We start from the raw sequence: 15233 nt of genomic DNA, 5'->3' as shown, positions 1-15233 counted from the left end.
AGTTTCCTTGAACACCAGAGAAGTTGGTGGCAGCAATGAATGAGATAGTCCCTAAATTGCCCCAGACAGTATCTGAAAAGAAGAAAGAAATCGATAATAGTAGTTGCTTTTTTTACTATTGTTGTTGATCATCAAGAATGGGAAACACAAAAGGACAGCAGGAGGGTAGATAATAAATTCAGTTTTACAGATGATGGTCTGTGTTGTCCAGAGTACTCAGCTGGAAGAGACCACCCAGCAGCTGGAAATTCCAATCTGGACACACACAAGAGAGGTCAGGATTGGGAACGTTCTGGAATTTGAGTGTTGAGAAATTATGTATAGAACGCAGAGAACGGAAGCTAATATAGTGTATATACTTGAATACTCTATCTCATATAGCAAAATTTCTGAGATGAGGAAGAGGTGTATACTTTGAATTTCAGTTAAAATTCAGATATTAGCAAGTCACTGTTAGCAAAAATATGGATAGTTGTACTTTCACCAATTTTAGTGATGAGCTCTAATACCAAAACAACTACTATCATTAATTTATAAACCAAACTGAAAAAGCTATAATTTAGGTTATCTAGTCAGTATTCATAACATCAGATACCTTCAGTATTTAAATTTACATTACATACTGATAAGAAATAGCAGGTCATAAAAATATCCTAAGATTTTTTAAATAATCAAAAATAGAAACAACCACTTCAAAAATATTTTTGACGATGATTTATTTTCCCCCCAATTTAGGCAAACAGGTGTACAGATGATTTTAATCATCAAATAGGGTTTCTCTGTAAATCAACTGCACCTGCATAATTAAGTCTTTTTTATAAACACTGTTGATGAGTACTATACTAGAAACATAAGATTTCTAAGTAAGATAAATATATCTTGAATTAGAGATAAAGGTTTTTGTGTCATCTATGCCTACAACTTCGAAATAACTGGTCTACTTGCAGGCGCCTCATCACAACACTCACTGCAACAATACTGTCTTTTCCTCTGGCTGACAGATTTTATGTGACCAGAAAAGGAAATGTGTTAGTATACTTTTGCATGAAGTTTGGCTACAAAGTGACTAGAATATTTTTAATGAAGTGACTAGAACACCTATCTAAATGTGTACCCTACCTTAGACATGCACCATAATGAAGCTACACACTTATTCCAACAAGGCTACCATTGTTAACCCTTGTTGGATTCATCTTCAGAGTTTCCTTCAGAGCCAGTTCCATTCACACAACAAGCCACCAACTTTCCTTACTGCTTTACAGTCGTATTTTATTTTTAACCCAGCCCCCTTATGCACCTTAGGCATAAGGTTCATTTTTGCCAGAATTGAGAATACCCAAAAGGATATGCTGTAGGTCTGATGGTAATTACAAAACGGAAATGGGCAAAATGTTTTGAACAATTGCAACATCATTTGAACAAGTATAAAATTTCCCATAAAATCAACTTTAAAAAGGAAAGAGTCATAATTTATATGCTCTTTTTAGAAGTCGATGACATGTCTTCTATCTCATAGGTTTAAGGTATACCCTTCATTGAATGAAAAAAGATAATGAGCGCATTCTGGAACTATATAGTAAAATATACAGGTCATATCGTATATTACAATGACATCCCCCTAAAAAAGTTACACCTGGCTCCCTGCAATATTTGCAGCCAGCGTAACAAGGACCACCGTGATTAGAGTGCACTTTGAAGGAAAATATTTGTTCTTCTATCACAGATTCTCAGAGTTCCTTTTCTCTTTTATTGAAATAATGATTTCCTTAAAAAGTGATGTTAAGTTTAAAACCTGACAGGAAGAAAACTCTCAAGAAAAGACGCCTTGCATTTGCTAATGTGGAAGTAAAAAGCCTTCTCCATTTGTAGTCATCCCCCTCCACAGCCAGCTCTGCTGGAACGGGACTGTCACATGTCCTGGCCTTTACACCCTTCTTCCCTCTCCCTGGGAAATCAGAACGCTAATGCAGAACTCTGCTCTTCCACACCACAGCACAAGGCTGCCACCTACAGAATCTTTTAATCCATTCAGCACTACCCAAGGAGAGGGAGAATCAGGTGAAAATAAATGCTGCCTTCTGTAGACCTGGTAAAGAATCCATTTATGCCTGGACATGCCAGGTTTAATTTTCTGTTTGGGAAATGTGCCGATGGTGGGGGGCAAGAAGATGAGCACCCCATGCTGTCGTTGCTGGCCACTTGAGAAAACTAGGAGTTGAAAAACATCACAAACAACATTTGTATGCAGAGCAACTTTTTCTTAACTGCACTTCCTGTTTATCACAGAGATAGACAGACAGAGGTAGACAGATAAAGTGGCAAATCCACTGAAAATACAACTAACTTTCCTAATGTCCTAACTTTCCTCAGGACAGCCTTGTTCTTAGAGCTATGTAATTGCCCAACTCAAAGCTGCTTAAACTTAGAATCTAAGTTAGTTTCTCTGCCCTCCCTTTCCATTCCTCCCTTAAGTATGATAATTTGACTCTGGAACAAACAGCTAAACTGCTATTGATGAGAGCTCACCCCAGTGACTCTCATTTCATTACCACTTATGTAAGTGAAAGGTACAAACCATCCATTGGTCGTGAGAAAATGCAAAGGATAAATAGCCTTTACTGGGACCGCTCATTTCAACCATCACTGACTTGGCATCTCGCGTGAAGGACAAGAAGACACAGGCAAGCTCTTTCTCCGGGTCACAGTTCAAAGGACTCCTAATACAGAACTTCTTGTTCCCACAATCTGAAGCATTGAACTAGAAAAATGACAGGGGGAGAAAGTCAATTATCAAACAGGCAGTTCATTTCCAATGACAGAAGAGCTACTACTTTGAAGTATGGGTTTTAATAAGAATACGTTTTCATAATAAGGATTCAAACAAGGGAACAAAGACACATCCCAAATTAGAAATTATCAAAGCAGTAGTTAGGCTGTGAACTTTTAAACTTAATTAATTTTAATTAAACTTTAGAAGACACAACATTAATTGGACTGTAATTATGCATGAGTATTAAAATCCCTTTAATACACAAAATACTTCATGTTAATTATGTTCTGGAGCAAAGTTTCTGGTAAATTTTGAGAATTTCTTAGGGAATATTTACATCCACATTGACATTCTTGCCTAAAGGGTATCCTCTAGTTTTCAGAGATGGAATTTTTAAAAGCAAACCCTTAGCAAGTTTTATATTTAGATCCTGGACTCTGCTTCTAGAATTCAGGTTCAAATTTGACATTAAGATAATGTAAGAAAAAATGGTTACTCCTGGGCTTCCCTGGTGGCACAGTGGTTGAGAGTCCGCCTGCCGATGCAGAGGGCAGGCGTTGGTGCCCCGGTCCGGGAAGATCCCACGTGCCACGGAGCGACTGGGCCCGTGAGCCATGGCTGCTGAGCCAGCGTGTCCGGAGCCTGTGCTCCGCAACGGGAGAGGCCACAACAGTGAGAGGCCCGCGTACCGCAAAAAAAAAAAAAAAAAAGTTTACTCCTATATATACCACCACTCCAAATAATAGTAAGAACAATGATTTAATTCAGAGCTTCTTGGTGTGGCAAATAAGAAAGAACAATGATTTAATTCAGAGCTTCTTGGTGTGGCAAATAAGAAAGAACAATGATTTAATTCAGAGCTTCTTGGTGTGGCAAATAAGAAAGAGTATTGAAAAATGTCAGCTCTACAATATGACAGGGCAAACAAGCAGTTATCTTGTGTTAGAATGAGCTGTGACACGACATTTCAAAAGAGAGCTAAACATTACTTTAAGTAACTAGATTTAATGGGAACTGTACAGAAAAACTCTCATTTCTCCTTCTACTCTACCAATATTTCTGGCCACCAAGTGGGTGCGGCTATTTCGCACACTAAGCAATTCTGCAATTCTTTGGAGACATCAGCTCTGTGTCCTACAATTCAATTCTGTTCTGACACTATCTACCTGAAGTTAGTGTCAGATCCCACAAGTGAAGGGCTCAGTCCCACAAGACTGCACCCACTTCAGATGCCAATCACAGATGCCAACCACAAGTCCCAGGTTGTTACCTGTACTTCTGAATGGTCGGCCATAAATTGGAGGTTTCCAGCACCTAATCCTCAAGTTGGATAATTTACTAAGATGGCTCACAGAACTCAGGAAAATAGTTTACTTAGTAGATTACCAGTTTATTACATTGATAAAAAGATAACCCAGGAACAGCAAGATGGAAGAGATGCGTAAAGCAAGGTATGTAGGAAGGGGCACAGAACTTCTGAGGCACCACCTTCCCAGCACCTCCACGTGGTCAGGAAGCCAGGAGCTCTCTGAAACACATATTTCTGGAATCATTATGGAGGCTCCATCACGTGGACATGATGGATGTTTAGCTCAATCAGCCTCTCTCCCTTTTCTGGAGAATGGGGGGAGGGGGCCTGAAAGCTGCAAGCTTCTAATCATGGCTTGGTCTTTTTGGTGACCAGCCCCCATACGGGAGCGCACCAAGAGTCACCTCATTAGAACAAAAGATGCTCCCATCATCCAGGAAATTCCAAGGGATTTAACAGCTCTGTATCAGGAACTGGGGTCAAAGGCCAAATATTAACAGAAACCAGGTAGAAGCTGTTTTATTTTTTTCCTTATTTATTTCACAGGAACTTAAAGAGAAATCCTAGTCGAGTAGAGAGAACAAGCCATGAGGAGCTAGGAACCATGGGTTTTGATCTCTGCTCTCCCCTTTACTCCATCACGTTTGCTAAAGAACTTATTCTCTCAGGGTCTCTTTACCTTTAACTATGCAGCAGTGACCCTGAGGTCACTCCTAGTTCTCTACAAATGCCATCATCCTGTGACTCTGAATGAACCTCTCTATAATTAGAGATTATAACCTTGGTGCAGACATACAATCAAAAGCTCCAACAAGCGCTAAAGCCTTTTATATGAATTTATGGAAAGATAATAATCCTGTCAACAGATTCCTACTGGGAAGCTCAGGTCCAAACTGACTGTGGACTCGCCTAAAGCAGCTTTTAAATAAATAAACATTAACACTAAATAAACTGAGAACTAGCGCAAATAATAGATCGAATTGTTTGGTCAAACAAAAGTTCATAATAATGTAATCAAATGGCTCATCATATATTGCATAATGTAGAAAAGAAGGAAAACAAAATGAGACACTGTATTGGAGTACAAGAGCTTTATATAGTATGAAGAAACAAAGGGTTACAGGGCTTCCCTGGTGGCGCAGTGGTTGAGAGTCCGCCTGCCGATGCAGGGGACACAGGTTCGTGCCCTGGTCCGGGAAGATCCCACATGCCGCGGAGCGGCTGGGCCCGTGGGCCATGGCCGCTGAGCCCACGCGTCCGGAGCCTGTGCTCCGCAACGGGAGAGGCCATGACAGTGAAAGGCCCGCGTACCGCAAAAAAAAAAAAGAGTTATAAAAAGACAAGAAAGGGAAGGAAGAGAAAAAAATGAACTAATATTTACTGAATATCTATTAAGTACAAAGCCATTAGAAATTAGTTCTCATAGTAATACTATGTAAGAGCTAGATATTATTTCTCATTTTACAGGTGAAGAGACTGAGACTTTAGGAATTAAGTAATTTTTCCAAAGTCAAACAGAAATTAGACAAATCAGGATTCAGGCCCAAATTTGTTCTGGCAACTGTAATAACCTACTTTACGACATTTTTCATTATATTTACTTCTGAATTGATAAGTATAATTTATCAGAATTGCTTTCAGTAAAACCTTTCTAATGTTTCTAATATGCATCACCCTTTCTAAGGTATGTTTTTTTAACAGTAATTCTTTTGAATCAGAGGGCTTAAATGGAATTCTAGCTGATAAGCTTGCAAAAGCGTTTCTGTGGTTCAACACACAGAATTCCCCAGTACTCATTGGCCTTAATCAAATAAGATTGAAGAGTGATATCACCATTTCAAGATTCTCCTCCAAATCTTGTCTAAATTTAGCTTAAGCTTGAAGTTCTCTCTCCATGTGTGATATCTGGCTGTGTTTTTTTGGTTTTTTTTAAAAAAAAAAAAAGAATGGAAGAAGGCTGCTGCTTCAGATTCACTTTCAAATGAAAACATATCCACCGCTAGTACAGACTACATGTGAATGTCATAACCACACTTTGAACATGCAGGGTCTTACATTCCTCTTATTCTAACCTATAAATCATAATGTTACAATGAAGACTTCCTCCTGATTTCCTGAAGGGAATTCAAAAACTTGCTACCACAACCCAGGACAGCTACTTCTCTACACACGTTGCCAAGCACAGAACTACAATTTCTAAGGAAGCTGTTCCTTTAGATTGCATTTGGTGAAACCATAAAAATGTTACTTACTGATTTCGTTAAATGGGAGACTGGAGGCAATGTTGGCATAGGTGCTATGGTAGCTTTCGGTGTTGTAAAAGGAAGGACGTTTGGTTGTGAAATTATAGGACCAGGAATCCTCACCCAGTAGGTATCGTACTTCTCAACAACTGTGGCTCTGAAATGCAGTACCAGCGAGAGTGAGATTAGACAGAACCATGATTGTGGCCCACCATAATCAAATCGAAAAAAAAAAAGTAATGAACTAGGGACATACCACTTAATACAGGTATACCTTGGAGATATTGCAGGTTCGGTTCCAGACCACCACAATAAAGCGAATGTCACAATAAAGTGAGTAACAGAATTTGGGGGTTTCCCAGTGCATATAAAAGTTATGTTTACACTATACTGTAGTCTATTAAGTGTGCAATAGCACTATATCTAAAAGAAAAACAATGAATATACCTTAATTTTAAAATATATTATTGCTAAAAACTACTAACCATCATCTGAGCCTTCAGCAAATTATAGTAGTAACATCAAAGATCACTGATCACAGATCACCATAACAAATATAATAATGATAAAAAGTTTGAAATATTACAGCAATTACCAAACTGTGGCACAGAGACACAAGGTGAGCAAATGCTGTTGGAAAAATGGTGCCCACAGACCCACTCAATGCAGGGTTGCCACAAATCAATTTGTAAAAAGACAATATCTGTGAAGCCAAATAATGCAAAGCACAATAAAACAAGGATGCCTGTAATACCTGACAGAATTTCGTGTGAGGCAAATCTCTAATGACTCTCTTCCACTTCATCACCAAATGAATTTTAATTACTCTCTCTCTCTCTCTCTTCTCTTACTTGTCTGTTCTCTGGGCATATTCACAGCAACCAGGAATGTCAGACCCCGGGACTAAAGTGCACAGATTTCCACTCCTGACATAAGAGAATATACCACTACTACTACACTTTTCATAGTGGTCAAATTATTCCAAAAGCCACGTGTAACAGGCAGCTACAGCAAAAAGCTATATAGAGGCTGCATAAGCAACCATCAGTTCTTACTGGGGTCATATCCCCTTTCTCACATTCCACTCAACACACAGGTGCAAAGCTGCATTACTGTGTGCCGGTGACCTGTGCACAAAGTGAAGCAGAAAATAGTGCCAGGCCAGGAAAGCAATTCTCCCTTTAAAATATGTCTATAACACCACTCAGGAATCATTGTATGGCTTTATGACATTCCATTTCCCCCTTGCATGTAAGATTAAGAGATAAGTACTATTCTAATTCTACTGAATTTCATAATTCTGAGGAGCACACATGATTTTACTTTTTTGACAATCTAATCTGCAAGTTGTGACACTGCAAAAAAAAAGTCATCCAAATTTCAGGACTGCTTCTTTTCATATTCTCATACTAATACAGGAAAAATCTATAAAAAAGTATTAGTCCATATACCATATAGACTCAAGTATTAATTGATGGCTCTTATTAGTGTGAAGGCACTACAACACTTCATTCACTCAACAAATGTCTCTTAAGTGTCTATTAGGTCCTTGGTCCTGTGCTAAGTGCTCAGTATATATGCTGAAAAAAAAACAAACAAAAAAGCAAAACAGCCACTTACATCAGTAAGGTGGTGTCATTACTACACCACACCGCTGCCATACAGGTGAATGTCCAATAGGTATAAAAAAAGATACAGACTATCATTATTTCAATTATACTAGTTACTGAGTTGTAAACTCTTCTACTCACAGAAACTTTATGTGGTTTGGGGCACTGCTTGGAGCATTCCAATAGACTTTAATTTCTCTTTTATTGGATGGACTTGTGTGACTCACAGCTGATCCCTGAAAAAAAATGGAAAAGAACTACCATTCAGACACTCAATAGCTCAACATAGCTGGAACTACAGCCATTTTGCAAAGTAATTTACCATTGCATGACCTTGGTATTGTGGTAGACTTTTATTTAGAACAGGGACTCAGGTGCTCAATAAATACATGTTGATTGATTGACACCAAATTAGCAGCCGGCTCTATGAACAAACTAGAGTCAGCAGAAATTTAAGAACTGAAGAGAGTTATGAATACTGAGTGTGTTGATGTTATATAAAGCCTGCTCATTATTTCATTTATACTGTAAGTTTATTTTTTTATTAATAGATGCAAACAGAATGCATAAGATTCATCAAAAGAAAAAATTCCTGCCTCCAAATATGCAATATTATATTTTATTAATTACTTTCTCTTGAACAATCTTGTTTCCCACATTCTTTCACCTGGCAAATTCCTACGCATTCTTTGAGGTCTAGCTAAGATAATCTCCACTCTCTCAATTCCCTCCAACCTGTGTGCAGCACCTCTGCTATGCTTCTCACCCACCCTGTGTATGGTTCTAATCTAAGTCATCATACTATTCCATTTATGTGTTTGTCCTATATCCATACGTTCTACTTATGTGCCATACAGCATATGCCCATATGCTTTACTTATGTGTAAGGCTATGAGCTCTTCAAAGAACAAGTCCTGTCCATCACCATAATCCATGCAGGAAAGTTCCTGGTATAATAAATGTTCATTAAATTAATTAATTACAAAAATTAGACCTCTGTTCCACTCTAGAACTCTATCTTCAATATTAACATCTTTCGAAATTCAATATAATAGGAGTCTATACTATATAAAATATCAAAAGCCATAAACTCTTCAAGCTGCAACCCTACCTCTTCTAGGATGTTGTATAAAAATATCTTGCCAGTAGAAAAATTAGGGAGAAAGTCTGATCAACATGAATGTACTCAGATGTCTGCAATGCATGGGTAATGTCATTGTTTATCTTGCAAACACCACCTTGTAGTGAAAAGACCCATGGAAACTGACAGAAATCAGTTTCAAACTAAACACAAACCTGTATATCTTCACAGGTCAGAAGCTGTGACACTTGACTGTCAATCAATGTGAAGGAGCCAATAGGAGGGCCAGTCAAATTCTCATCACGTGCTTCTAAGAGAAAGCCTTTAAATGGTGGCCCTGACAAAGTAACTAAGAAACAAACAAAAAGATAAGTTAAGAGTTTAGCAACATCCCCCAAAAACACTGTTTAAAGGAGGTACATCACCAAATCGGGTGTATATATAGAAAGCTACTCCAGGAGAGAAAACAGTAGAGATCATCCTATAGTCAAAGAAATTCTAAACCGTGTTCCACAGGACATTATTCCATGAGATGTAATAGCCATTCCACAGGGAAGAAAAGGTAGGTTATGGTCAGAGTGTGGTCTATGGGACCAAAGTAGTTTGAAAAATGCTGGTTGAAAGTAAATACTTTTGTCTTTACTGCAAACGTCTCAGGCCCTTTAACATTCTACTGTGCAGTATGAAACTCTAAGAAATATAATATATATAACAGAGTGTTCCAAATTAATTTTCCATATACCCTTTTTGCTAGAGCGTATCTATTAATATTCTGCATTTCTAAAGCTGCAGAAAATAGAATTTGTAAAATGCTTTTATAGATACATCCTTAATAGACTATTAAGTTTCAGCCTACCTTTTGCCAGAATTAGGGAAACACAAGAGATTATACTATGTCAAGAAGGATAAGGGTTTAACATCTTAAGCCAGATAAAATAAGCTTTATTTTATGTATTTCTATTGAGTAAATAGTACTGTTAATGAAGATATATTAAATAATGACAAAAACATATTTTCAAACCTATTCTGGGGAATTCCCTGGCAGTCCAGTGATTAGACTTGGTGCTTTCACTGCCAGGGCCGGGTTCATCGCTGGTCGGGGAACTAAGAGCCCGCAGGCCATGTGGTGTGTCCCCAAAAAAAAACACCTATTCTGAATGGATAGTAAATATACTACTTAAGTAATATAATCATCTGTAGTAGTTAAACACAAAAATGAGAAGTATAAGATCATGGTATCTTATAAAAGCAGATGAACAGATTAACTGAAACTGTATAAATCCAACAGTAATAAAGATTCAATTTACAGTAAAAAAGTGAAATTCAAAATGTAAATTGTTAATACCAGCACAGTACCTTTGATCTGCTCTCCTGGCCTGAATGTCATCTGATTCACTGAGATGTAGTAAGGGGGATCAGACTGTGGAGTATGACCATGTTCAGGAATCATTCCATGGCATGACTTCGTTACTTTTCCATTGGGATAATTAGCCACAGAACTAACAAGCAACAGAAGTATGAAGGCACCAAGGGTAAATCCAGGAACTGCCATCTCAAAAAGAAGATTAAAAGCACATTATTTTTAAAGGTAATTAATTAAAATATAAATGCTTTCACATCACAGGATAGTAAGTTCTAGACAACTATTTACTTTCATAGTCAGTTAACCACATTCTCAAATATATGTACTATAAAGAATGTGATGTGTGAAGTTTGTCCTGGATTTGAATCTCAGCTCTACCAGTTACCAACTGTGAAACTTTAAGCAAGTCATTAAGTCTCATTCCTTACCTGAAAAATAAGGAAACGAAAACCCTCCTTTCAAAACTGTTTTAATAAAATTTAGATACAGCCAAAGGTCTGACAAGGAAGATAGTAAATGTTAGCTTTCATTAGCATGATGGGGAAATAATAAAATAATCCAGTAAAAGCAAAAGGTTTTGCTCCACTTCATCCTAGAAAGCTTAAAGAACAAATAAGAAATGTTTCTTCTGGATTTAAATATCATCACCTGAATAAAGCTCTGATATGATTTCTCCCAACTTCCCATTAAACTAGTCATGGTGACAATTTAATTTGCAACACTGAAAACTGAGGCTAACAACCAATTGCAAGAGACAGTATTTCTATTACCTATAGCCCAAATACTTCTGAATTAAGAAACATGATTGTTAACCCAGGCAATTTTCTTCTCTCATCCAGTTTATCTGCCTCTTACCATCTGCCTAACAGAAAACCAGTCCCACCCTTGTCTAGCTCACTTTGTGCATATATGCAGAACCTGCAAATCATAGTATTTAACAAGGCTAGAGGTAGATGGGCAGGGACATGTTATATGGCAGTAAAGTCCACACGGTGGACAGGCTGCAGATGAGAAGAGCTCAAAGGCAGTTCATTCTCGACAGAAATGGGCGTTTTCTATACATGGTCATAGACAAAAATAAAAGCACCCTTAGAATCACTAGAACAAATTATCCTTTTATAGTCATGTAAATTATAAACCCCACATTGGACCAGAGCTAAACTATAGAAATTCCTGCTAGACACCAGAAATTGTGCTGGAGTTATACTCTTTAACCAGCCCTGCACATTACACCAGTAGCTACCAAGTAGATAGCTTTGGGTCCAACTCTATACCCCTATCTTTCATCAAACATTGATGCTAGATAGAATTCTTCTTATTTAAAGATAAGCAAAAGGAACAAATGAACCATTCAAGAGCTTCTGAAAAATTCTATATCATAAGAGCAGCATAAGATTTCTCTGTAGACTCAGAGGAAAAGCATAACCCTGAAAATAGTTAATTACGATAGGAAACAATATTTAAGAAAATAACTGCTAAGGAATGGAGCAATAGAAAATCTTCTGTTCAAACATGGCTTCCAGGTCCTTTCGTTAGGGGCAGACCTGATTTTAGGACCATACAAGGTTTACTGGAGAGGATCAAGGTAATTATTTTAACCATGTGATCTTGGCTAAGTTATTATGAAAATTAAATGCAGAAATGTGCCTCACTCAAAGAATGGTACAGTGGGAAGAGTTAGTTTGCTTTAACAAATATTTATTTGGCACTGATTTCCTGCCAGGTGAAAGTGGAAACCAGACTTTATTTCTAGTCTCTGCTATGCATTAAGTAGCTGAATAACATCAATCAGGTCACTTAATCTCTGTCTCAGTTTCTTCATTTGCAAAATATAACAGATGAACTGGAATAAATTCAGGGCAATACTAACATTACGATTTTAGGATAAAGCAAAGTGGAAAAGCATACTGGGAATTATTAGAGCATGAAGTATAAGATGGGAAAGGGAAGTGACAAAGACACCACTACCTGTCATTCATTAGGAAAATATAACAAACAAGGTCAGCGAGAGAAGTAAACAACAGCAATTACTTTGTCCTTAGTCAGATACTGACCACTCAAGGTAAAGTTCTATTTTCATAACAATGGCCAATGACGGTTTCCCAGTTAATGATTTAAGGAAACTTTTTCAAATGAATACATTAATTCAATAGGCAATCTATGCCAACAGATTGCATAGTTATGAAAAGGAATAAAGAGTTATACGTGGAAACATTTAAGCTAAAATTATGGAATGTGGATATGAGCTATTATATTACGAGATCATTCGTCAAACCCTGGAAAAACTTGTATGATTTTTGTATTTTGTATGATTTTTACAGGTATGTAAAATTTTGTATGATTTTTGCAGGTTTTTAATATTTTGTATGATGTTTATAGGTTTTTAATATTCACATTCTACCATGAGTATAATATAGAGAAATAAAAGAAAAGATATCATAACTTGCATTTTGTCATCCCAGGACAAAGACAGACCTATTAGTTTAAAAGGTTAAAAGAGAGGTTATCCTGATTCTCTAACTGAAATATTACCAAACCTGATGAGATTTATACAGTTTTCTTTCTTGCCTGAAAGACAGGCACTTAGTAAAAAGGTATAACGACTGCCTTTACCATGCGCTACATACATCTCACATGAAGATAAAACTTCAAAACGAGTGTATTCTTTATTATCTGAATACCAGATATTGATAGGCCACTCAATATGCTATTACTGAACTAGGCCCAGTTAACAGTAGCCAAAAGTCTCCAGACCATCTGTCTTACTAGTCTGTTATGGTCCAGGAAATGGTTCCCTCTTGTTGCTTCTTCCCACAACTAGAGTTACACTATTACAATCAATGATCGTATAGTACTATATATTTGCTCAATTGTTTCAGGTTTCCTAATCATCACTAAATGTATCTGAGGTTCAGCCACACGTTGGTAATGCAAGAAACAATAATTGTGTAAAATAGGCAGAATACAAATAATACAGCTAGTAACATTAATAAGGTCATAAGTAAGAATTTAAGCTAAGAACTTCCATTAGGTATAGCCCAGTATCTCCCCAGGTCACCTGACCAGTTTGTTTCACACCAATCACTATCTTTAAGGGAAATAATATATTGGCATCGTACATAAAGTTCACCAAAGATGTCTGCATGTACAAGGTGTGTGATGGGTAATCAACCCCTTACTGGATTGAGAAAGGAATGTTATTTTTCAAGGAGTTACATGACTGGTGCCAGAAGAAAAATCGATCTTTATGGTTGAGCAGGTATTTCTGCCTTTGGGGAAGTCTGGTTAACCCATAATACAGATGCATAGTGCACACTAGGGGGGAGGGAGGGGGGAGTGCACACACAAAGGGGCAGAGAAAAAATATTATGTTTAAATTTTTCTTGTATTGCCTTAAAACGTGAATATTTATTTCATCATAACCATAATATACAAACACTGCAATCCCTAAAGCACTTAAATGCTCCATTCAAAATTTCCATCAAGTACATACTACAAACAATGTATAAAGTAAATAACTACTTGTTCAATATTGTTTTTATTTTATTTTATTACTAAAACTGCAATGGCATTATATTCTTTTACTTTGTTATAAGTATAAAATTTTCAATTAACTTACGAGTTAAACATGCTTTAGTTTCTGGGCTTTTGGCCTAGTGACAGAACCACCATTTATAATATTGCTTCCATTAAAAAATAGAATTGAAATTCCAAGCTGAATTAAAAGTTAATTTTGGGACACAGCACATGTGTAATTTCAGCATTTCATCTAGGATCTGGGGCAAACCTGGTAGGCCTGTGACCAAAACCTAGATGGACTGGGGTTAGAGGTACAAATAGATGTTCACTTGTACAGTGAGAGAATTAGGCAGAAAGTTTTAGAAAAGTAGGTAGAACCAGAGAAGGATAAGGAGGTTGATAAAATCAGAAAAGTTAAGACTAAGCACAAGAGATATACAGAAAGCAATGAAATTTCTATAACAATAAGAAAGGAAAGGATTACATTTTAATACGGGGTGGGGGCGGGGGGGGGGAATAAAGGGGCCATAGTGTGAATAAGAAGAAAAAGAAACAGACATTTGGTGGGAAACTGGTAGATAGTACATCTAATGTAATCCTTACAACAAGCAGATATTATCATCATTTTAGAGATGAAGAAACTGAGGCCAGGGAGTGTACCCGAAACCGTGTACACTTTTAGGATTAGAACCTAAATCTAACTCCAACATTCTCATTCTCTTCACTCCACATCATTGCTCCCTCCTTGGAGAGAGAAGGATGTGGAAAGTAAACAGGTACAGCAAGAATCCAAATTTCACAATGAACAATGTGAGTGGGGGCATGCTGTGACAAACGTGAAATCTAAATTAGCCTACTTGGGCTTCCCTGGTGGCGCAGTGGTTGAGAGTCCGCCTGCCGATGCAGGGGACACGGGTTCGTGCCCTGGTCCGGGAAGATCCCACATGCCGCCGAGCGGCTGGGCCCGTGAGCCGTGGCCGCTGAGCCTGCGCGTCCGGAGCCTGTGTTCCACAACGGGAGAGGCCACAGCAGTGAGACGCCCGCGTACCAGGGAAAAAAAAAAAAAAAAAAAGTAGTACAATGCCTAAAAACACTAAGTTGCCAATAAATGGTAGTTGCCATTATTTATAATCACTAGCAACTTTCCGCATCACCAGTATGTGCTAATTTCTTCTGAACACTATTGTGGTTAAACAACGGAGGTTTCCATATATTTCTTTCATCTGCATTTAACTTGTTCAAGCTTTCTGAAATATTTCAGAAAATTTGCTCCCCTTCTTTCTAGCAATTTAACTTTACATTCATAGAATGTAAACATTCTATGTAACATTCTATGTA

At 37.5% G+C, this 15233-nt stretch overlaps 1 protein-coding gene across 16 annotated transcripts in view; it reads right to left on the bottom strand.

The window, feature by feature from the left end:
• Positions 1 to 15233, bottom strand: part of FRRS1 (ferric chelate reductase 1) — a 95555-nt gene that overhangs the window by 23245 nt on the left and 57077 nt on the right. For all 16 annotated transcript variants that reach the window (XR_014298387.1, XR_014298388.1, XM_082680055.1 and 13 more), the window contains 5 exons: positions 10370 to 10565; positions 9229 to 9362; positions 8074 to 8168; positions 6332 to 6479; positions 2576 to 2758 (listed from right to left, as the gene is read on the bottom strand). Coding sequence is in view for 14 of the 16 variants with exons in the window: in XM_082680055.1 (XP_082536181.1) it covers positions 2576 to 2758; positions 6332 to 6479; positions 8074 to 8168; positions 9229 to 9362; positions 10370 to 10565 (756 nt within the window). In the remaining 2 variants the exon portion in view is untranslated. The remainder of the gene's footprint in view (positions 1 to 2575; positions 2759 to 6331; positions 6480 to 8073; positions 8169 to 9228; positions 9363 to 10369; positions 10566 to 15233) is intronic.

The sequence above is a fragment of the Grampus griseus genome (genome assembly GCF_964374135.1).
Source record: "Grampus griseus genome assembly, chromosome: 1".
NCBI lineage: Eukaryota > Metazoa > Chordata > Mammalia > Artiodactyla > Delphinidae > Grampus > Grampus griseus.
Note: the sequence above shows the minus strand (reverse complement) of the source record. Positions and strands in the feature narration are given on the sequence as shown.